The sequence below is a fragment of the Ictidomys tridecemlineatus genome, chromosome 10 (assembly GCF_052094955.1).
Source record: "Ictidomys tridecemlineatus isolate mIctTri1 chromosome 10, mIctTri1.hap1, whole genome shotgun sequence".
Taxonomy (NCBI): Eukaryota; Metazoa; Chordata; class Mammalia; order Rodentia; family Sciuridae; genus Ictidomys; species Ictidomys tridecemlineatus.
Window position 1 is genome coordinate 34558347 of NC_135486.1, and position 23783 is coordinate 34582129.

Sequence of the window (23783 nt, forward strand, 5' to 3'; positions counted from 1 at the left end):
TTAATTTATCTTGATAGGATGACCATTAGACTTTAGTGTAAATGACAATGTGCACTGTATTTTTATCAACCTCCATGAGTAGACTGCCCTGGTAATTTTTTTTTTTTTGCCATCACCAAGTAGATAAGAAGTATTTATATCCTAAGTTACAGACTTATTCATTGCACAATATTTAGAAGGTAATGAGTATAGTAGGTGGGGGTATGGGATGCCGGATAGTGAAGTCAGATTGCATTTTAAAATGGGAGCCAGGAGCATTTAGGTGAGGCCTCATAGAGTAGGTCACACTTGTGCAAGGATTTGAAAGAGGTGAGAGTGTAAGCTGTGTGGGGGGAAAAGCATCCCAGGCAGAGGGAGCAGCTAGTGCCTAAGGCGTAAGTAGAGCCTAATGCTAAAGTGTGCTTGGGATATTTGAGGGACAGGAAGAAGGCCACTGTGGCCAAAACTCTGTGGTTTGGTGGGGATGAGGGGGAGTATTAGGAGTTGAGTCAGAGATTAGGATAAGGGTCTGTAGAGGACTGAGAAGGAGGTGCCTGGTCATGTCATACTGTGTTAGGCCACTGGCTTTTATTTTGTAAGCCTCTCCATCTGTATCTGTTTATAGCTGCATGGTAGCTAGTACCATCACATCGTACAGCTTTCATCTCTACCATCTTCTGAACTCCCTAAAGTCTCTCTTTGGGAATGCGTGAGTGTGAGTGTGTGGGTGGGTGAGTGGGGGTAGATTATAAGGGAGAATACAGAGAAACTGGCCCCAGAGCCTTTCCAGGGACCTGGAAACTGCCCTGTTTGAGATCTGGTGAGCAGGTGAGATTCTTCCCTTCCCTGGCACAAAGAGCTGCAAGACTTTACAAACATCCTTTATGCAGTCTCCCCCCTTGCACTGCTTCAAGAATCTCAAATGCTTATGATTTTTGACATATTTTATATTAGTAATTTTCTGAAGGTGTCTCCCATTGCTGACCCTCTAGTCTCAGAAAGCACCCTGAAATGTTCTTCTGTACCACCTACCTGATACTTTCTAATTCTGGAAATGAACTTTCTGAGTGAATCTCATTAAATGAAGTCATAGAAGTGAAAGTACTTTGAAACTCACATTCCAGGAAGGAATCCACAAACTGTATCAGTTCTCTTCATTACCCATCTTCACACCCACGAAAAGTGGGAGGACCACTTGCGTTTCATTTCTTTGGGGAAGGACTTCTCTCCTGGCCTGGTTGGTTCTTGGACATATCTGGGTCCAGTCTAGTCCCAGCCCCTTTGCCAAATCCAGTAGCACTGTGGTTTTCTAAGGCAGGATGTGTAGTGCTTTATTCCAGAAGAGAATTTCACCTTGTGTACCTGATTTTCTATTTGTTTTGTTTTTAAGAACTCTTATGTTACTACTTGAAGTCTCCACAATGATTTTGAAATATTGACTAAGAGCCCTATCTGTAAACCAGTATTTTTCTACCTGCAGACTGTGATGTGACTTTTTTGTAGATCAGGTTGTGAAGCTAGTTTAGTAGAACATTCTTTGAAAATGTAAATGGAATAAGGCTTTAAAAAATGAATAGAAAACTATCAAAATGAATTGGATATAGAAAGGGAATTTTTTTTTTTGTACCAGGGACTGAACTCAGGGACACTTGACCACTGAGCCACATCCCTAGCCCTATTTTTAAATTTTATTTAGAGACAGGGTCTTACTGAGTTACTTAGTGCCTCTCAGTTGCTGAGACTGGCTTTGAACTCTCCATCCTCCTGTCTCAGACTCCCAAGCTGCTGGGATTACAGGCGTGCACCACCACGCCCGGTTATAAGGCAGATATTGTTGTATCGAACTTTTTTTTTTTTTTTTTTTTAAGGAATGAGTGTGTATATGTGCACAAGAATGTATACTCAATTACAATATAACATGTGACACATATTGCTCATTATGGGTTATGATCAGAAAGAATCTCAAAACACTGTTTCAGTCTGTCCTATATTCTATTTGCTTATTAATGAGACTGATAAGGATAGAAGAGAATTGAGTGCCTTAGAAGATAATATGGGGGTGAGATAATAGTAGAAGTTCACATGACGGTTTTTAGTTAGAAAAACAAGCTGGATTGGGTCTGCTACTCTCCCATGAAGGTGGAAGGTACTGTGCCAGAACATTATGCTGTTCAGGTCAACAGGAACTAAGCTTGTTGTTTCTCTCAGCACAAAGAATTGTGCAATTTCCAGTGGGAACTCCCCTCTGGAGTGGGGAGGGAAGGGGAATGAAGAGGAGAGAAAGGCAATTAGGCAGAAATCTTCATTGTGAATTTAGCTGACCCAGGATCTGTACATAGTTAACTCTGAGGCTTTGTTGGAATCTGCCAAAGATTCATTGTTGAAGACAGGGAAAGTGCAACTCATTTCCATTTATTTCAATTCAACACTTATGCCAGCTCTTCACTAGGTGTTGGGGATGTAACAACGAAAAAGACATGGTTTTGGGCTTGTGACGCTCTCAGCCTGGCAGGGAAGACAGATGTAAATTGCAAATTACTGTACATTGTGCTTAGTGTCATAATAGAAAGTAGGTATAGAATGCTTCTGAATAGAGCATTTGGATTGTAGTAGCTGTGGTTTAAGGCTTTCGTTCTGAGAATAGTGCCACTTAATAATAAAGAACTAGAATAGGTTTGTAAAAGTTGGGGAAGTCCACTCTATGAGAAAAGAAAATGAAATTTCTAAGGGGATCCAATCAGGCTACTGTGATATCTTGTGTAATATCAACTCCAAATATATATTTAAATTTTTTAAAAATCTGGTCTGTCAGAATCCCTGCCCAGAAATTCTAGAGGCATATAAGATAATTTAAAACAATTTTCTATATACCCTAAAAAATATTGACAAAACAGAATAATAGCAACTTGAAGGCTTTTCTCTGATGGAACTTACCATGCTCTACTTTTACTTTCTCATTGATTTTTAAAATTAGTACTAACTTTTGGGGGCATTAAAATCATGACTAATTTTGCAACAGTAATATTAATATCAAGTAATATCAAGCAAGTCACATAGTACATTCATGATTGAGAATCTGGGTCACCGAATACCAGGCCAATTGCTGTTGTTAGCTGTATTTGGCCTAAACCTGGCTCATGGCTGTAGCACCAGATTCAATCAAGAGTTAAGTCTTATTGTCTTTTACTTGGTTTTTATTTTATTTAGTTTGGTGTTTTTGTTGCTAGCTGATTTGGCTCTGAATATTTTTCCTGCCTGAGGCAAATTCCGAATATTCCCACCTATGGATTTGAAGGAGAGGGTGTTTTTGTGAGGTGTGAAATGATCAGGGAATCTTAGAACTTAGACAGACTGTATGTTATGAAGGAGTTTCTTGCTTCTTGTTGTCTTTTTCTGGTGGATCGAGTAAAAGCAGCTGGTAAAATCCTTCCCACTGACATTGTTGAGGCGCGTGGTTGAGACATGGTCTTTAGATGGTGTGAGGTGGGTAGACAGGGGTAAGTACTTACCACAGATTCTCAGATGAGGAAATTGAAACCTAGAGGCTCAAATCTTCTGACTCATGTAGTTTTCTTGTTGCCAGTATCTAACCCATGGGACCTATATACTTGTAGAGTGTGTGGTCATTTACTTGCTAAACTTTGGATCACCGGGTTCTCTGTATTATTTGGGGATGGGGGGGGGGTACTGCATTTTGCTTGATTTTGAAGATGCCAGGCTGAGGGAGTCATAAGAAGATTCTTGGAAATCTTGAACCCTCTGAAACTTAAAAAGTCTCACATTTCCTGCCTACTTTGGTTCTCCGTGGAGTGGGGCACATGTCATTAAAATCATTATAGTATGGTTTGCTGATCTAATTTCTACTCTGTGTCCACATTAATGACATACCATTGCTCTTAGGAACAGTTCCATACTTCTTTAGACATGATATTCTCCAGGGCTGAATCCCTGCCTCTTCTAGTGTTTTGACCTTTATTCAACCTTCATTTAAAATCTGTGCTCCAGCTAATATGAATTTCCTTGATTATTTCAGTCATTTACATGTGGCTTTCTGTGTTTTGCCTCTGTGCCCTTGAACATGCCATTCCCTTTGAGCTGGAACATTTTTCTTGCCCCTTTTCTATGGCTAACTCCAGTCCTTCAAATTCAGCTCCTTTGGGAGCCTATTGCTGAGTCCTGGACCAATCAGGCTTCTTGACTGTATGTTTCTAAGTATCCCACTTCTCCCGGATAATAGGCTCATCACATTGTAATTTCTTCTTATGGTCCGTCTTCTTTGGAAGACTAGATCTCTTTGGAAGGCAAGCCCAGGAAGCTAGTTAAAATTAAGAAGACTTATATTAGACTGGTGTTTCCTAGTTTTTTTAAATTTATGAACTATTTTCAGAGTAATATTATTTTTGATCCCCTCAGGAATTAAAATGAAACAGTGTTGTCATTTTTACAAACTATGATAAAGAAGTGAATTTAGGGAAAACATTTTATTTTGTATCAACATTATTAAATATTATGTAGTTTATTTTAATATAGACTTTAAAATTTAATAGCTTCAATTAAATAGAGATAATTTTTTCATTAAATAAATGATGGGCACTATTTATTTAGATAAATTATGCAAGAAATAATATGATTCATAAAACAACTTAAAAATAAAATATCATGCTTAGTTTGAGACCAAATATACATTAAAAATGTAGCTAGAATTTTACTATTTGCTAACACATTTAAAAAGAGAGTCTTGCTTTCCTGACTTAATGTTTGGATTTTTGCATTTCACACTAAAAAGAAAGGATTTATTCTTACATATAATTTTGGTGGGAGTGTTGGGGATGGAACCCAGGGCCTCATGAATGCAAGGCATGCACTCTACCCTGAGCTACGCCCAGCCCTTACATATAATTTGTAAATTTTGTTTTCCATGTGGCAAGATACCACAGAGCTTCAGCTTCACATCTCAAAGGACAGCATATTGTAGATCTGAATGCCTCTCCTCTAACAGCTGTGGGTCTAGTTTTGATATGGTACTCCCTATGGCCTCTGGTTTTAAAAACTGGATTTTGAAGTACTGAAAGGTTAATCAGATGAACAAGACATGGTGATCTGGTGGAGATAATCTCAATGGGAATTAGATGATTTGATTTTGTTTTTGTGCTTCTTATTGACAATTGGATCTCATCATTAGTCTTCTTAGACTTGCCATTTTAAATCCATAGTCCACTATGATTGCACATTTTTTGATATATGATAAAGAATGTGAACAATTAAAAACTGTATGTACAGTGCTTCAAACCTCCTTGACCTAAATGATGGTGGCCAGGGACTATTGGAGAAGAGGATGAGGAATTAGTGTTTAATATGTACAGAGTTTCAGTTGTGGACAATGAAAAACTTCTAGAGTTTGATGGTGGTCACGATTGTACAACAACATGAATGTACCTGAGGCCACTGAACTACATACTTAAAATGGTTAAAGTGGCCAATTTTATACTGCATTTATTACAATAATACAGTTAATAATAATAATCACAACACCACCATTACCAACACCTTAGTCTTAACGCTGTAGGGCTCATCGCCACTCACCATTATGCACACATACTTGATATATAGAGGTTCTAAACTGAGAGGTTTTAAAGGGAAAATTGGGAAAAGAATACACTTGTTGATATTTTAAGAAGAAATGAAGCATTGATTTGAGGATGCTGACTCATAATGGCGATGGGCAGGGAGCATGGGAGGAATGGAGGAACTTTAGATAGGGCAAAGGGGAGAGAGGGGAAGGGAGGAAGCATGGGGGTAGGAAGGATGGTGGAATGAGTTAGATATCGTTACCCTAAGTACATTTATGAAGACACAAATGGTGTGAAAATCCTTTATGTATAATCAGTGACTTGAAAAATTGTGCTCTGTATGTGTAATATGAAATAAATTGCATTCTGCCATCGTGTATAGCAAATTAGAATAAATAAATAATAATAATAATTTAAAAAAAAAAAAGAAGTGAAGCAGCTGCCATAGCTGCTGTTGGCAGGGTGATAGACCCTGAAAGACCGTGGAGGTTCACAGTCTATTGCTTGGTCAACAGCCTTAGAAAACTTAGATGTTAAGAAATGGGTTTTGCATTCTCTCTGAGGTTGGAAACACTCTACACCAAGTCCCAAGATACCAGTTTACTACTCCACATTTCCAGAGTGGACAGGCTCTTGCTCTTTCCTTCCTCATCATGAAAAGAACAGAGAATACTGGTAATACCAGAGACGGGAAGGGAGAGGCGAGGCTGAATCCTGAACTTTTTTGTCTGCCACTTTTAGATCTTGTATTTCTCACTGGACTTCTCTCATCAGACCCAGGGAATACTTCCGGTGCTCTCTTTTCCCCAGGCTGCCTGGAGGCTGCCATGTCACTTACTTTGCATGGGTTGGTTGGAGGATCTTTTCTAGTTGGTACATGTGTCACAGGGACTCACAGAGGCATTTTTTTTTAATTGGTAGATGGATACAATACCTTTATTTTGTTTATTTTTATGTGGTGCTGAGGATTGAACCCAGTGCCTCACACGTGCAAGGCAAGCGCTCTACTGCTGAGCCACAGCCCCAGCCCACAGTGGCACTTTTTAATCTTTTCACTGGCCTTTGTGGTCCTGTGACCCTGCTTGTATTTAGAAAGTATCAGCTTATTGAAAATGAGACTCTTATTTTCTATTTAAATATTACCAAAGACCTACATACTTTTTTGTTTGCAGGATGGTAACAGATGCTAGATTCTGGCATCTGGATTTTAGTAGCAATATTTAAAGAAACTATTACAGAGGGGAGTGAAATTTAGGAAGAACTTTGCCAATTTTTGCTCATACTCGGAGGCTTGTGTTTATAGTCTTTGGCCAGCCTTGGGCAATTGAAACTTTTGTTCCAGTAAAGTTTCCTCTTAAAAAGATTTCATTAATTATGAAAAATATCCTTTGGGCATTATGAATCCTTTTGTGGCTATCATAAATAATGGGGGGAAAACACTGGTCAAAATATAACAGAGTTCAATAGATAATGCATCTCTCCTTTGATTTTTAGTGGGGTTTCTTTTTTAATTTTTAAAGGACTATTGTTGCTTTTTTGGAAAAAAAATATTAATAGATACACATGACAAAAAATCCAAGCAAAACGGACAAAAAAAAAAAAGTTAGCAATTAGTGTTGCAAATCCTGTTTTACCAAAACAGCCCTTCATCCATTCATCAGTGTATATTCGTGGGGTGCTTTATGTGTTAGGCGCTGAGGCATCAGGGATCAGAAGGGAGCAAAGCAGAGTCCCTACATCATGGGACTTGTGCTGCCGTGTGAAGGAGATAGCAAATACATTAATAGATGTATAAGTGTAGTGAAGAAAGATAAAATGGGGTAAGGGCATAGAGGGTCAGGGGCTCTTTCAGGTGGAGGGCAGTGAGGGCTGCTTTGAGAAGCAGAATCTGAGTGGAGAGCTGAGTAGAGTGAGGGAGTGAGCCAGGTAAAGATGGGAAGTTGCTTCCAGCTAAGGGAAGCGAAGGTTAAGTCCCTGAGGTGGGAGAGTGCCTGGAATGTTCTGTGATCAGAGAGCCCAGTGTGCCTGTGGAACAGTAAGAGTGCACTTTAGAGATTGGAGGGTCTGGGCCATGTAAGACAGACTTTGGAAAGCCTTTAGCTGTTCTCCAGTGAGAAGCCATTGGGAGCTGGTGAGCAGGGATGCAGTGTAGACTACAGAATTCAGGGAAGTAAGAGTAGAGGTGGCTAGATCTGATAGGGACCTTGATTCAGGACAAAATGCTGCTGCTGAGTTGCATTAAGCAGAGACTGATAGAAGGGCTGAGAAAAGATTGGGTTCTGGACATATTTTGAAAGTAGAGTTGACACGGTTTGCTAATAAATTGAATTGGAAGTTTGAAAGAAAATACCCACTAAGAAGTCTGAAGGATTTTGGCCTGGTGGGTGAATGGTGGTTCCATTATGGGGATAGGGAACATGGGTGGGGCAGGAAGGGGTCAGGGTGAGATGTCAAGAGTTCAGACTTGGGCATAAGTTCTAGGTATGTTTAGAGATCTAAAAGAAAATGATAAGCCAGGTATAGGAGGCTGGAGTCCAGGAAGAGGTCTAGACTGTGCATATGGATTTTGGAGTTAAGAGGTATAGAACTGAATGAGACTTACTAGGAAGCAAGTAGAGACAGAAAAGCAGCCATAGAACTGATAACCTGGGGCATTTCATGGCACCATTTAGTGGTTGGTAAAGGAGAAAGTTCCAGCAAGGGAGATAGAATCTGTGTCTGGAAGCATATCAGGAGAGGATGGTACCCAGGGCCAGTCTCTATGCTGGTGGAAGTTAAGCAGAGTCTTGAGAACTGGCTGTATTTGGCAGGATGGTGACCATTACTGCCCACCACAAGAATGACAGAAGTGAGAGCCTGGTTAGAGTGGGCCAAAGAGAGAAGGTAGAGGAAGGAAGTAGGAACAACCATTTTGAGTGTCATTGTAAAGAGAAACCAGGATAAAAAGGTATCTGGTTGACAAGGAGAGGGGAGATTAAGGAAAATGATATTTAAAAAAATAAGATGGGAATCTGGGTATGATGGCACACACTTGTAATCCCAGCGGCTCAGGAGGCTGAGACAGGAAGATCACAAGTTCAAAGCCAGCCTCAGTAACTTACTGAGGCCCTTAAATGACTTAGCAAGACCCTGTCTGAAAATAAAAATAAAAAGGGCTGGGGATGTGGCTTGGTGGTTTTAAGCACCTCAGGTTCAATTCCTGCTCCTCCCCTCAAAAAAAGCATTCAGGGGGTGGAGGGAATATGACATATTTGTTTATTATGGGAATGATCCACTGGAGAGGAAAAAATGATACCTATAATTTTAGGAGGGCTTGAGTAAGCAAGAAGGGGTAAGATCTGGCTTGTAGGTGGCAAATAAACCTAGGATAGAACCTGGGACCAGGCAGGCAGGTTAGAAGGGCAAAGGATTTGGTGTTGGGGCATGTGGACATTCTCTTCCAGTGTGAGTAGTCAGTGCTAACTATAAGCAGAAGGTGGCTGGTGAGAGAAAAATAATTTTATAGGAATGGCATTATACCATATGTGCTTTAGAAATAAAAAAATAATTGAATTTCATTTTACTGAATTTAATAGAGGAAAGGAAACTAATGTGAAACTGAAGAAATTGTTGAACTTCAGATAATGTTTCTTCTCCACCAAAGATAATAGCTTCTCAAGTTCTCTCTAAGGTTAAGAATACAATTATGAAAACCGTTAGGAGGCTGAAGTTGCTATTAATATATGTAACTACATTTTTAGCTATTTCTTCACTTTGAGATGGTTTGGCAGGTTTCTTGCCTGAAAGGATTCAGTGATTCATGTTTTTACACTTCCCCAGTGCCTGGTGTTCGGAGCTTAGGATGTCTGTTTCCCCCTTGCCAGGGTTTCTAGCATTTACATTTCTACTTGCATGCTCCCATTTTTTGGTCTTGGTATTGCATCTAACTGCCTGTTCTTTTACCTTCTACCCTGTTCCTCTGGTTTTGTTTTGATTGATCTTGAGTACAGGGTTTCTGTTTCTCAAGAGGGCTTCATGAGTGCTTTCTACGCTGAGATCTTTCAAGTTGGAGAATGTCTGAGCCTTTTTTACACTTGAGCGGTGACTCAGCTCGTCATAATATTCTTGGATCACAGATGCTCTCCTTCAGAATTCTTTAAGACATGGCTCCCTTGTCTTCAGGGTTTGATTGGTGCTGTGGAGAAATCTGAAACTGACTTGATTTCCCCCTCAATTCTGTTTTCTCCATCTTAAATCTTTCTTGATCTTTGAAAGTAAAAACTTAAATATCATATGTCTTGATGTTGAGTGTTCTATGTATCTTTTCCTAGTATATGGTGTGCCTTTTTTACTCATAAGTTTAGTTCTTTGGATATTTTTTCTGTCTCATTTATCTTATTCCTTTGCATTTACTTTGGATTCTCTTAAGCCTTTTTCTGCATGCCATTAATTAGGTTTTAGAAATCTTCTCATTATGAAAATGTCAAACATACATAAGAGAATAATGTTATGGACTCCCACTCACCTACTGCCCTGCTTCAAGAAATCACCAGCTCATAGCAATCTTGTTTCAGCTGTATCCTCTACCTACTCCCACTCTCCTGTTATTTTGAATCAAATATCAGACATTATTCATCTTTAGATATTTCAGTATTTATCTCTAAGAGATAAGAACTCTTTAAAAAATCATAACCATTAATAAAGTTCATCCAATTTGTTATAATCCACTTGCTAATTATATAACATGGCTTTGTTGTGTTAGATCAGCAGCTTCTTTGCTCCAGAGGTGCAGTGGGTGACTATAGTTGCTGGCCCTCAAAACCAGGAAGATGAATCTCAAAAGAATAGGCCCCAGAACTCTTCCAGATGCAGAATGGCATTGCCTTGGATTGGGCAACAGTAACATGAGTTGTGCACACAGGAAGTGTCTGCTGGTTCCTTGGTGCTCTCTGAATTTCTAGTGCTCACGTGAACTGTGGAAGGAATGAGGGAAGATCCAGAATGTGCAGTTTTTTTTTCTACCAAGAAGTGAAACTTAGGCCCTCTCTAGTTTAATAATAACCATGAAGAAGGAGCTGAATGGTTTGAAGACTGTGTTCTAGTTCTGCCTTTGGTGGCCATGAGGTTTATTGCAGAACTTTTCAAGCTTCAGGCCAAGACCTTTTAGTAGATCATAAAATCAAATTAGTGATCACCAACCACCATCTTAAAAGGCAGTTAATATCAGAGTTTGTGGCATATACTAAGGATATTGTTTTCATGAAATTTTTGTTCCAATTTGTGTGTGTGTGTGTGTGTGTGTGTGTGTGTGTGTGTGTGTGTGTATGAACTGGCTTGCTTGCAAAAGCTAGAAGCCACTAATTTGGTTTATTCAATTTCTATTATTTTCTATACCTTCTGGAACAAAGAACTCATGAGATACATTTTATTTACATATTTAACAAAAATATGTCTAATGCTTTACAATATATATGTTTTATTCTATCCTAATTACTTTTACAAATATTAACTTACAAAAAGTTAATATTTTAACTTTTAAGAGATAGGTATTATTATAGTCAAATTTTTGCAGGTAGAGAAATTGATGCACAGGGAGTAGATGAGGTTCACTGACTTGTCCAAGGTCACACAGCTAGTTATGTGATGGAGCTGGCATTTTGAAGCCAGTCTGATTCCTTAGTTTGATTTTTTTTTCCTACCACCTCTCCAGATGATTACATCCTTAAGTGTTGGCATGGACTTTAAGAAGAAATGATAAAAAGGTATTTGCTTTTCCACTCGATCCCAACACATACACTTCAGAGTTAAGATGGTGATAAATTAATAAATGGTGATAAGTTAATAAATTCAAGGATCCTCTTTATTAACTAATAGCCTAGATTTATAGAATTCCAGGATGAATGAGTCAAATGAGACCACATCTTAGCTTCATAAACACATGGTGTGGAGGAGTGGTCAGAAGCACTGATTTTAGAATTCAACACTTCTAGGGTCAAGTGGGAGGAATCATGGTTGATTTTTAATTAAAAGGGGACTTACTAGACACCAGCCATAGAGTAAGTACTTTATATACATTATTTCTTTTACTCTTCATAACAGTCAGCGGAGTGACTGGCGTTACAAACTCCACTTTATATAGATAATGAAACAGACCTAGAGAGGTCGTCTTGTTCAAGGATACACTGAGAGCAGGTGGAGAACTCAAATTAAAACTCAGGTTTTTTGGAATGCAGAAAATCTGTGCTTTTTGAGGCGGGTGGGGACCTGGGGATTGAACCAGGAGCACTCAACCACTAAGCCACATCCCCAGCCCTATTTTGTATTTTATTTAGAGACAGAGTCTCACTGAATTGCTTAGCACCTCGTTTTTTTGCTGAGGCTGGCTTTGAACTGCGCAATCCTCCTGCCTCAGCCTCCGAAGATACTGGGATTACAGGCGAGCACCACCATACCTGGCAGAATCTGTGCTCTTAACCACTCTACTTTACTACAAATTTATCTCCCCAGGGTATTTTGAGGATTGAGATAATGTACCTTTACACTTGAATAATGACTCAATATAGGCTTGCTTGACACATAGTGATCACTTAATAAATGGCATTTGTGATTACTATTAAATATATATGATGTGTCTGCCTGTAACTTTAATGGAGAAAGTTTACCTTTCTATACAAGATCAACTGTAGTAAACTAAATCAGTTCTTAAAACCAACTGATCACTTAACATATATACTGAGTTCTTGAAAAGTAATGGATGACCTCAGGGATCTGCTGAGTAGATACTTTCATTGCAATAAGAATTGCATCTAGGGGGCTGGGGATGTGGCTCAAGCGGTAGCGCGCTCGCCTGGCATGCGTGCGGCCCAGGTTCGATCCTCAGCACCACATACCAACAAAGATGTTGTGTCTGCCGAAAACTAAAAAATAAATATTAAAAATTCTCTCTCTCTCTCCTCTCTCACTCTCTCTTTAAAAAAAAAAAAAAAAAAAAAAAAAAAAAAAGAATTGCATCTAGGAAGGGAATGTTTACCCAGCTTCAAGGACAGTGCCTGGCACATGACGAATGTCTTAGCCCAGATTTCTTAGAAAATGAAACTTATACTTTATTTTTGAGAACAATCCCAAGACAGCAGGAATAAGGAGAAAATGGGGGAGATAAAGGGAAAGAGGGAAAGCAAATATCAAGCACTGCTTAGAAGCTGATCTTAGCTTCAGGGGACGCTTGCTTGGCTTGGAGGGACATCTCAGAGAAGCTTCTGCATCTGTATACTAGAAAAGAGGGAAAAGGTTCAATTCATCAATTCCCATTCTCTTGGTGGAAGTTTGACCTGATGGAGCTTCAGTTCCTGTACATTCTCAGTCATGTGGCTTCTGGCTGAACAGGTCCCTCCAAATCTCATGCCTCAGTGGCAACAGGGAAACCCTGGGATGGGATTGGGAGGCATATAGAACTTGCTCAAGACCACAAACTGTCAGACTAGCCACCAATGGCATGAAGGACCAGAACAGCCATTGCAACTTCCAGAGTGCATAGTTTTCCAGGTGGTCAGCAAGAGGAGGTATGTGCATCTTGGGTGGGAGGGACATATAAACTGGATCTGGCAGAGTAGCTTCTCAATAATGACAAATCCTCAACTGCACAAGTTAAGAACTCTTTGCCTGCCATCTCATTCAAAGACTCTGCAGTTATTGACATTTTTCATGTGTTCTTTCTTTGTCTACTTTCTATCTCCTCTTCCCTGTCCATCTACACGGGGGCGCCCCACGCCTGGGACTACTTTATCTTTCATTCTATGTGCTGTCTTCAGACAGCTGCATTCACTTTCATGGTTAACTTCCTAACTCCATCTCCTTGATGATGACTTCCAAATGTCTATTTTCAGACTTGACCTCTCCTGAGAACTCCAGTCTGGAGAATAAACTGCCTTTTCCAGCAGGGTGCTTCATAGGCCTTTCACAGGTCAAGTCAATGTCTTGTCCTCCTTACTCATTTTTGTTTGTCTCTCTCTCTGACAATTAGTAGTAGGTTCTTGGTCCTTGCTTATTGAACTAAACTGTTAACAATCTACCAATACTAAGTGTTAAGCGGGGTCCTGCACAAAATGAAATACATCTTCCAGTGCCAGCTCTCTAGGAACTTAGGGACTAGATTTTAGTATGGATCTGGTTTGTTTTCCATCTGCTTTTGCTGGTGCCCTGAGCAACATATGGTTTACCGTTGTCTTTTGATAGAGTGGACTGGTTTGAATTGGCATTTGGTCTTTTCTGGAGTTGTTTGGTAGGAAATTCCCTGGGTTTTGATCCTCCTTGGGCTGTCCTGATTTCTAAGACTCTTGGTTTGTCCAGTTACAATTTCCTGTTGGACTGTGTTTGTATCTCTTCTGCTCATGGAGCCTGCAGGGACCTCTCTGCTAACTCTGGCCTGCTTTTTCTTTTCTTTTCTTTCTTTCTTTCTTTTTTTTTTTTTTGAATTGAACCTAGGGGCATTTAAGCACTGAGCCACATCCCCAGCCCTTTTTACTTTTTTTAAAAAAATTTTGAGACAGGGTCTCACTAAATTGCTGAGGCTGGCTTTGAACTTGGGATCTTCCTGCCTCAGCCTCCTAAGCACTTGGATTACAGGTATATGTGCCACCATACCCAGATTTGGCCTGATTTTTGACTGTCTCTCTTTATACCTTTCAGTGTGGATTTCCAAGTCACAGAGCTGCACTCAGAGCCTGCTAAGTGTCATCTGCCCATTTCTGCCTCTTTACCTTTGCTCGCTAACCCCAGTGCTCTTTTCCCATCACTCTCATTTCCCTTTAATACTGTCTAGCTCAAGGCCTCAAGACTAACTCAGGCCCATACTCCTCTCTGAACATAGTCTGGGACCATTATTTTGGTCTAGTGTTCCACTGCTGTACTTTTGCATTTATTCTCCCTTTCCCCCCAGTTGGATTATAAGTTCCTTGAGAGTGAGACAATGTCTTACATTTTCTTGTATAAATGTCTTTCATTCATGTGTGTTCCAGTGATTTGTCACCCAGGTCTTTGCACAGAGATGGTGTTAGATAAATATTTGCTGGGTGTGCTGGTGGGTTATTGTGGTCCTTGGAACTGACTTGGAGCTTGTTTCTATCCATGAGTAGGGGACATCCCACTAGGTGCTATTTCCCAAAGGAGTTGTTGATATTCTGCTTCCACATCTTTAGTTTGTAGTTCGAGTTAATTCTAGATTTTGGACCTTGGGAATTCTGTTTCTTAAACATCTCAGGCAAGGCCTAGGAGCTAAAATTACTACTTTGGCATTTGATGTGGCAGCTTGTTCTTCTGGGAGCCTTTTTTCTCTGACTTGCTATTGAGTCACTTGAAAGAGCCACGGCGGCCTGCCAGAGCAATCGCGATGATTAAAGTTCATTGAGCTAGCCCCCTGCACACCCTCCCGCCTCATCGGCTTTATGGGGTTGCTTTCTTTGCCTTCACATGGGGGCTGGAAAGTAAATGGATGACTGAGTGTCCTTTGAAAACTCATAGGGCCATTTTTCTCCTCCTCCTTCTCACTAGCTGGTGTCACTTTGTCTCCAAAGCTGTGTGCATTGTTTTTAGGTAACACAGAGTTCATGTAAGAGGAGAGAGGGTCTTTTTTTTTTTTTTTTTTTTTTTTTAAATATAGCTTTGGGAAATTCTGCTGCACAAGGCAGACAGTTTTGAAGATGTTTAAATTTGCCCCCCAACAGAGAGAACTGTAGTCAAAAGGAAAGCTAGTAAGGCCAGGACTCAGGTCACACGACCCTTCCCTCCTGCTAAATTACTCTCTTACCTTTGAACCCAAGGGTCTCTCTTATCCATCCAGTGTGCCCACCACTGTATAGGACAGGATGGTTTGGACCATTATTTTTAGGATCACAGGCTCTAAAGTATGTATCATTGCTAAGGATCAATGTGAATACACGCAGGGATTTTCCACTCATGGTATTCTGCTCATCTTGACCTGGCTACCATTAGTCCATATTGGTCATGAATGCTTACTCCAGGTCTTGATTAGGAAGGCCTAGGGACCTGTGCCACAGACCTCCTTCAAGGTGATCTTCCATGAATCTGTTCATTATTTCCATCATGACATAAACTCTCCCTAGCATCATTCCAGCTGCTTGGAATTCCAACTTCTCTGCTGGCCTTTAGATCAGCTCCTCCTCCACTGGCACCTTTGTCAGCAGCCAAGACCCCTGGTCATCCTGTGTTCTACTCAGGCCATCCTCACTACCTCAAAAAGAAGTAGTGCCCAGGTTTTAGGTTTAGGTTTTATCTGGCTTAGGTTTTATCTTCCTCTGCAATATTATTTCCTCACCCTTCATTTACGAAATTTCCACTCATCCTCAGAGAACTTGTTGAGACTTCTATTTCCTTCCTCTCTTTCCTTCACAAATTTGGAGGCCTGTTCTATGCCAGGTGTTGTTTTGGGTCCCAGGAAGACATTAGGAAACGAAAAAGATAAATTTTTTTCTCTCAAGAAGTAGATCCTTCCTCAAGAAGCCTTGCTTCAGTAATATTAGTTCCCACTGATCTTTCTTATCCCTTAGAAGTGTTCCTCATAGTATTTATTCTTAATCTCATGTGCGTACAGTATACAATAACATGAACTTTTATATTACATTTATAAAAAATTTTTAAATGTATGTTTTGATTGTGTCTTTACAATTAAATTGTAGGTTCCTCTGGAACAGAGATCTTTATACTTCTGAATACTTCAGAATCCCTCACTTTATCCATTAGGACTTCTTTGTTTGCAAGTGACCAAAAACCCAAAGCAAAATAGATTAAACAAAACGTGAATGAGTTGGCTAGTGTGTCTAAACGTTCCAGGGATAGAGCTGGCTTCTGGCCATGACTTAATTCAGGCACTCACATTTCCTTTTCCCCTTCTCTCAGCCCTGTTTCTCTGGGCCAGCTGCATTTTCAAACAGACTTGTCCCTCACAGATGGCAAGATAGTGGCAGCTGTCTCAGACTCTCATTGTCACCAGGTCTTTTAGCTCCCAGCCAAGGCTTGGAAGTAATGACCACCATCTTTAAAGGACAGAGGAGGGGAATGGGTTTTACCAAAAGCACTTGAACCAAGAGTGGGGAAGACATAGATATAAGGAATGAAAAGTTATTCTGGAGATATCAGTTCCTTGTTTGAAGTATCTAATGTCTGTGAGTATGTGTCTGTTCCTTCTTCAGTAATTATAAGGAAAAACATTATCAGACACAATCTTTGAGGAAGAATATTTGTTTTCTAGTTTACTGAAAGTAACTCTCTGGCCTTTCCTTGGAACACTGACTAGTCTCAGATAAGTAATAGTATCAGTCACTGAAAGTGAGTCACTGTGTGTACACCTCATTTATTTATACTATTATTACACCTTGTTTTTTGTTTGTTTGTTTCTTCTCCACAAACATACTAACTCGGAGAGAGAACTTATGTCATTGTATTATCAGAACACTTGGAATGTATTCTAAGTGTTTCCCAAGAGTAAATAAGAAAGAACATTGGCTTGGGAACCCTGTGACTAGGGTTCCAGTATCAGATCTGTAACTAAATAGCTGTGTGGTCTTGGTCAGTTCTCTTCACATCTCTGGGTTTTGGTTCTTGCATTTGTCCATCAAGGGTTTGTAAGAACCCTCCTATTACTAAATTTTGAAGAAAAGCAAAGCAGCAAGGTGAAGAGCAAAACTTGGCAGGGCCTTCTGGCATTTTGTTTCCTAAGGGACAGTTTTCAGAGGGGCTGATTACTGTGGTGATAAGAAGTCTTGGTAAGAGATATGAAGGGTAGAGCCTGATGAAAGCCCCAATTGTTTTCTTATATAACACTGCTGGAAAGGTACTAGGAATTAATATTCCTGAGATGGCTGAGGTGATGTCATGTGTTTGTGAAAGGGCTAAAAGCAGGTGAGACAGATTCTGTGGAAAAAGACTGGCAGTCAGAACAGATTCCCAATGGAGAACATGGGCTGATCTCATGCTCCATGCTGGCACCAGAGCCTGTCGGAGCCACAGCCCCCGCCCCTAGGTGCCGCACACCAAGGTGAAGGGGAGAACGTACCTGTGACTTTTCTGGATGCCCTCCTTCCCCATTTTATCCTCAGAAATGTGGGATTCATGACTTAGAGAAAATTTCTGAATGCGGAGATGAACTTTGGAAGGGGAAAAGAAATGAGCTTTATTTCTGAGGATTGAAAGCAGTAAGCTGAACACAGTCCCCCACATGGAGTCCTAGGGATTTCCTGGTTGTTCTCTGAAGTGAGGGTTTTTTAGAGGATGGTGCCACCTGCATTGGCAGGTGTTATAATTTAGAGGCTATAAGGTTGTTGGTGTGTCAGGGCCCTGGCTGTGTTTGTTAAATGATCAGTATCCTATTAGGGCTGGTTTTCTTCTGTTGCAACCCTGCTATGATCCTTTGGTATCTTGCCAAAAATGAAATAAGCCTCCTTCAAATTCCCAGGACAGGTGTATTTAGGATATCAGCTGTGGCCGTATGGACAAAAAGGCCGAAGTCCCCAAGGGAAGCTTTATTGGGTGTGTCTGCTGAACCTGGGTTGGAACCGTGCACAAACACCCCTTGTTAGGTTTTGATCAGACACCCTTTGGAAATGATGGAATGGCGATCTGCCTGCCAGTGGAGTTCAATGTCATTGTCAAGCCTGCTGTCCAGAGGGGCAGCTTCCAAGATTTCTTTAGAAATATTCAATGCTGAGCTGATCTAACTCATTGGAATGGAGAAATAGAAACCAAGAATCCTTCCTCCTTTCAGTGCCTGTTTATTGGGGCCATTTCCCCCTTAGTTGGCAGGATGGTACTCAACAGAATGTGCTGTGTGGTTGTTAAAGTTTTAAAACTATTTTTTTTAGTGAAATATAAACCATATACTTGCAATTTTTTTCTTTTTAAAGTGTGCAGCACGGTGTTTTTTAGTATATTCATTAGGTTGTGTAACCAACACGACTATCTTAATTGCAAAATAATGAGGTTAAATTTTGACTTGAATTCTTTGGATGAAACATCAACCAAAGGTCAACTCTCATTCTCAAGAAACACCTGTTTAAAAATCTTTGGTGCCTCTTGCAAATGAACCTGAATTTTTATTCAGATATTATTTGAAAAATAAAACAAATAAATAGACCAAAAAAAAGAAAAAAAACAACCAACAGAATAAAGAGAGGGCAGTAGACTTTGGTGAAAGGGAGTTTTTTTGTTTTTATTTTGTATTGGGGATTGAACTCAGGAGCTCTCAACCACTGAGCTACATCTCCAGCCCTTTTTTGTATTTTATTTAGAGACAGGGTCTCACTGAGTTGCTTGGTGTCACACCATTGCTGAGTCTGGCTTTGAACTCGTGATCCTCCTGCCTCACGCAGCCTCCCGAGTTGCTGGGATTACAGATATATGACACCACGCCTGGCAAGAAGGAGCTTTTTGCTTTATTTCTTTTCTTTCTGCTGTTGATGACATTTAAATCTTAGGACTTCAGGTTGGAACTTTGTTATAGTAAAGGAACTTTGTTATAGTAAAGAATATTCAAAGCAAAAACAATTCTTTGCTTTCTTGTCTTTCTCCTTTGTCAAGCTGTGTTTCATTAGGATAGGGCTTGGACACTGTCTTGTTCTCTTTTGTCACCATCATCTAGTACCTGTCATACAGGATGGGTCAGTAACATTTACTGAACAAATGGGCTCTATTGGGTCCCCAGGGAGGTCATTTTTGGCATGGGACTCCAGGTAGTTCGTGCTGGGGAAATTTTTCATATTCCCAAGACACAGCTGCTTATAGAAGGTAAAAGCTTGATATTTTCCCATGCAATTCTAGGAAAAGAACTTCCAAGGGCCCCATCATCCCTGCAGTTCTTAGGACTTCTCATCCAACTGTGAAGTGGATTTGGAAAGCCTTCTTGAACTGGTGTGGTGAAGCACAGTGTGGGTAGTGTGAGCCGTGTGTCTTGGAGTGTGCACACATGTGCACGTGCATACTTGCCTGAGCACACAAGGGAACTGGGAGGCATTCCTGCATGTTTTTATAAATTGCCCCTTTCTTCTTTCTGCCCCTGTGGCTTGTTGGTAGGCCAGGGTGCAGAGGGGCCTCTAGTCTGGGCACACGGCCCAGGCGTGTTGGCATTCAGTGGCCTATTGTTTTCTACCCCTTATATACATGGACAGAGGACCGGGGCTGGCACAGCTGCCTTCTTGGGGACCATTGTTTGTCTTCGCAACAGCAGCAATAGTAGTGGCAGCAGCAAAGCCTGAAGTGACACATTCTGCTTGGGATAGAACAGCCGTTCTGTCTTGGACTGTAGGCCTTGGAGTGGGGGTTGCTCGAGTGTCTCTTAATTTCGCTGTGTGGATGTTCTGAGGCCAGTAGCAAAGGGGGCTTCTCCTTCGAGGGGAATTGTGGGGGAGGGAAGATGCTCAGTGGTGTCATATCACACATAAGTCACAGTGGCAGGTGCTATCTATTAGCAGAGCCTCTTCTTTTCCTGAATTGGGGTGTAGATATTGCTTTCTCCCTTTCTCTGTCCTCTGGACATACTGACACACCACAGGACAAGAAAAGCACTTCCTTCAAAGCTGCCCTGAGAGGAAGAAGCATGGAAGGGATCCAGTCCATTTGTGGATTAGTCAAAATATGGGCTAGCTCATGAGTTCATAGGCTACTGCACACTCGATGCTGGGGTTCTGAATTACACTTCAACTGGTAGGTGGAGAAGGTGATAATCTAGGGCCAAGAGCCATAGTCCTAGACTTACCCAGAAATGACTATAGAGACTCCACGCTGGGGCTCTATTTCTTTTGTTTCTCAGACAAACATTAATTTAGTTTTAGCCATGTGCCTAATTATGTGACCCTTTGGTATATTACTCACTGATTCTTAATTTCAGTTTCCTTTTCTATGCAGTTGGGATAATTAGAGATACCTTATAGATTAGGCTGAGAATTAAATGAGATAATATATATGCAAGTTCATATAATGTGTCCAGTAAACACAGGCACCCTTCCCAGAAGCATCCAGAGAGGGTACCTGAGGATGGGCTGCAGTTTGTGCTATGCTGCCCACTCACTGAGAAAGTCAGGGTGGGAATCCACACTGGCTAGGTGTGCTTAGTGGTGTCTTAGACTAATTCACATGTCTCAGAGGTCCCCTATGATGTGCTTGGTCCTTGGACAGAACAGCCCTGGAGTGGCCTACTTCTGGAACTTCATGGGTATCATAGGACTTTGCCTAGTCTAGAACAATCTATTATGTTTCTACCCTTAGTTAGAGAGATTACTGAAGCAAAGTTTGGGTGAATCATAGGTGATCCTCAGGGGCCTGACAGCCTCACTCCCTTCCATTTCCCCTTGTACCTTTGCTCCTGATTAGGTACCCAGAGAGCCATTTTACTTTAATAGGTGGTTCTTAGGTAAGGAACAAGTTCTAAGGACTATCAAGGAGTCCTTTGGATGCTACCTCTACCTAGTCTGCTTGCTGCATGGCTACCACTGCTAGCTTTTCATTTCATTAAGACAGAAGGGGGCCAGATGCCTCTAGGAAGCAGTCTTGACACGGGCTTTACCTTTGAGACTCAGAAATCCCTGGCAAAAACCAGGTGCCTGACATGACCTCTGCAGAACTTTCCCCCTCGTACCCTTGTAATCAGACTCGAAAATACACAGAACAAGAGAGCTTTGATGAGTGATGACCTAGGCGGCTTTTCTGTGCAGCCTTCTGTCTGCTTGAAACAATCCTCCGGTGCTCAGTTTCAGTTCAGGTGAGGTTACTGTAGTTCTGGGTGACGTTGTAGTTGGCAAGGGGGAGGCCTGGGGATGAAGAGGATGAACTGCCGGATCTCCCACAAAGGATCAGATATGAGTATGTTGCATACTGATAGCTATAGAAACAGAAAACCAAAATGAAGATGGGGCTAGATTATGGCTCCCAAGCTACGCCAAGGCAAAGCCAATTGTACCTTTACCCATCCTTGTTGCTTTAGCATTATGACCCCAGTTCCAGATTTGCCTCTGAGTTATTTGCAGCTCACTGTCATATCCTAATATACTTGGAGCTGAGCATGCCTACAGGGGGAAGGGATCAAAGAAATAGCTCCATTCTGACTGAGATGGCGCTTGGGACATAGCATCAGCAGGATCCACGCTGCAGGCCTTCTCTGAGCTGAAAAGCACTCTGGTATTGGCAGGCCGCTTCCCGGGAGTGCCAGGTCTCTTGTCAGTAAAACATGCAGTGTTGCATTCAAGGCAGATCTGGTTGCATCTGGAGCTGCCATTGCTGCAGTTCCACAGAGACGGTGTGTGCTAGCCCTGTACAAGGACAGACTAGCCAGAAATCTGCCAGACTAGAGCTTAATCAGAAATGTTTCTAGCTCTGACATAACAGATGCTCTGAGGCATCTTCCATGAGGATGAAGCAGCAGAGATATAAATGGTATTTTTTGTGAAAAAGATCTTTCAAGTCAACTCTTTTTTTTATTTTTAAAGCTATTTATTTATTTTGTGGTGGTGGGGTTCAGACCCAGGGCTTCACAAGTGCTAGTTATACCCCAGTTCCCAATTACGTACTGTGACATTAAAAACTATGAAATGATTGATGTTGAATGGTTTGCTTGCCCAGAAGTCATGGTGCTTGTTTCGTTCTTGATGGTCACCATTTGACAGGTCCCTTTCTACCACCATTAAAATATCCTGACCTTCACCTTAGATGAAGATGCTGAAAGATATTTTTGAAATTATGGGGAAAAGTATGAAAAATAAAGTTAGTCTGTCTGGGTTTGAACCCCAGATTTACTACTTACTAGCTTGGCTTCTTCAAGATTTGGTATTCTCATCTTTAAAATGGGAATGTGGTAGTACCTACCTCATAAGGTCAATAATTTATTTGGGCTCTTTTGCTAGAGGAGAATCCAAATTTTGGCACTATGTCAGAAACTCAGTAAAATGGTTAATAATTTTAGCTCTGAATATTATTATGTCCAATAAATATTTCTCCTAAATTATTCAGCAGATTTCTGATCCACAGTGTTCTTCAATGTTCCATAAAGAGTTGGTGGAGTTTTGGGATATGCCTCACATTATATGGCCAGTTTAGACTTTAGGCTTTTTGATGAAGGGCTTTGAACTCCCCAGGGGACAGGAAACAAGAAAATGATCAGGGTGTGCAGTATGTTTTTCAGGGCTGTTCATCTGACTGTTTTCCTTTTTTTTGTGGCAGAGATCCGGGCTCAGCTCACAGAGCAAATGAAATGCCTGGACCAGCAGTGTGAGCTCCGGGTGCAGCTGTTGCAGGACCTGCAGGACTTCTTCCGGAAGAAGGCCGAGATTGAGATGGACTACTCCCGCAACCTGGAAAAGCTGGCAGAGCGCTTCCTGGCTAAGACACGTAGCACCAAGGACCAGCAATTCAAGTATGGACTCCATGGTTATGGACTTTGTTTTTAAAGTCCTTGAGAGTGGGATCTGGGGTGGAGGGAGACTGAAGATGCCACTTAGATCCAGTTGGATTCATGAGCCAATGACTTCAAATTGATCAAAAGCCTCAAGGACCTTCCCTTTTTCACATTAATCTTACATGTAATGTGTAGTTCTCCATCTTGTAGAGATCTGACTAGAGGATGAGCCATGCTAATAACAGTAAACTTTTTTTGTAGTTCTAGGGATTGAACCCAGGTGTGCTCTACTGCTGAGTAAGTCCACATCCTTTTTATTTTTTATTTTGAGACAGGTTCTTACTAAGTTACTGAGCCTGGCCTTGAACTTATGTTCCTCAGCTTCTGGAATAGCTGAGATTACAGGCCTGTGCCACTGCGCCTGGCCAGTATAGACTTTTATAGCCATTTCTATGTGTCAGTCATGGTTCTAAGGGCTTTGCATGTATGTCAGCTAACTGAATGCATATAACTTCATTTGTTTGGATTGTTATTACTCCTGGTTTACATGTGAGGAAGCTGAAACATAAAGAGTTTAAGAAAATTAATCCAGATCACATACACATATCCCTAATAAGTTGTAGAGCTAGAATTGAAATGTAGGCTGGCTGGGTCCAGTTTCTGTACTCAACCATTTCATCAAACCATTAAAAAAAATATTTTTATATGTATGGACCTTTATTTTATTCATTTATTTATATGTGGTGCTAAGGATCAAACCTAGTGCCTCACACATGCTAGGCAAGCACTCTACCACTGAGCCATAGCCTCAGCCCTCATCAAACCATTTTTAATCATAAGAAATGAATGATATAGCCAAACAG

The 23783-nt window shown here is 40.9% G+C and overlaps 1 protein-coding gene across 6 annotated transcripts in view; it reads left to right on the forward strand.

Annotated features, from left to right (window-relative positions):
* The window catches only part of Srgap2 (SLIT-ROBO Rho GTPase activating protein 2), a 242166-nt gene that overhangs the window by 70209 nt on the left and 148174 nt on the right, over positions 1–23783 (forward strand). For 5 of the 6 annotated variants that reach the window (XM_005329485.5, XM_021729234.3, XM_021729235.3 and 2 more), the window contains exon 3: positions 22746–22938. In XM_005329485.5, the coding sequence (XP_005329542.1) occupies positions 22746–22938 (193 nt within the window). Of the gene's footprint in view, positions 1–12870; positions 13088–22745; positions 22939–23783 lie in introns of those variants that run through there. The other variant, XM_078022710.1, reaches the window with a different exon arrangement.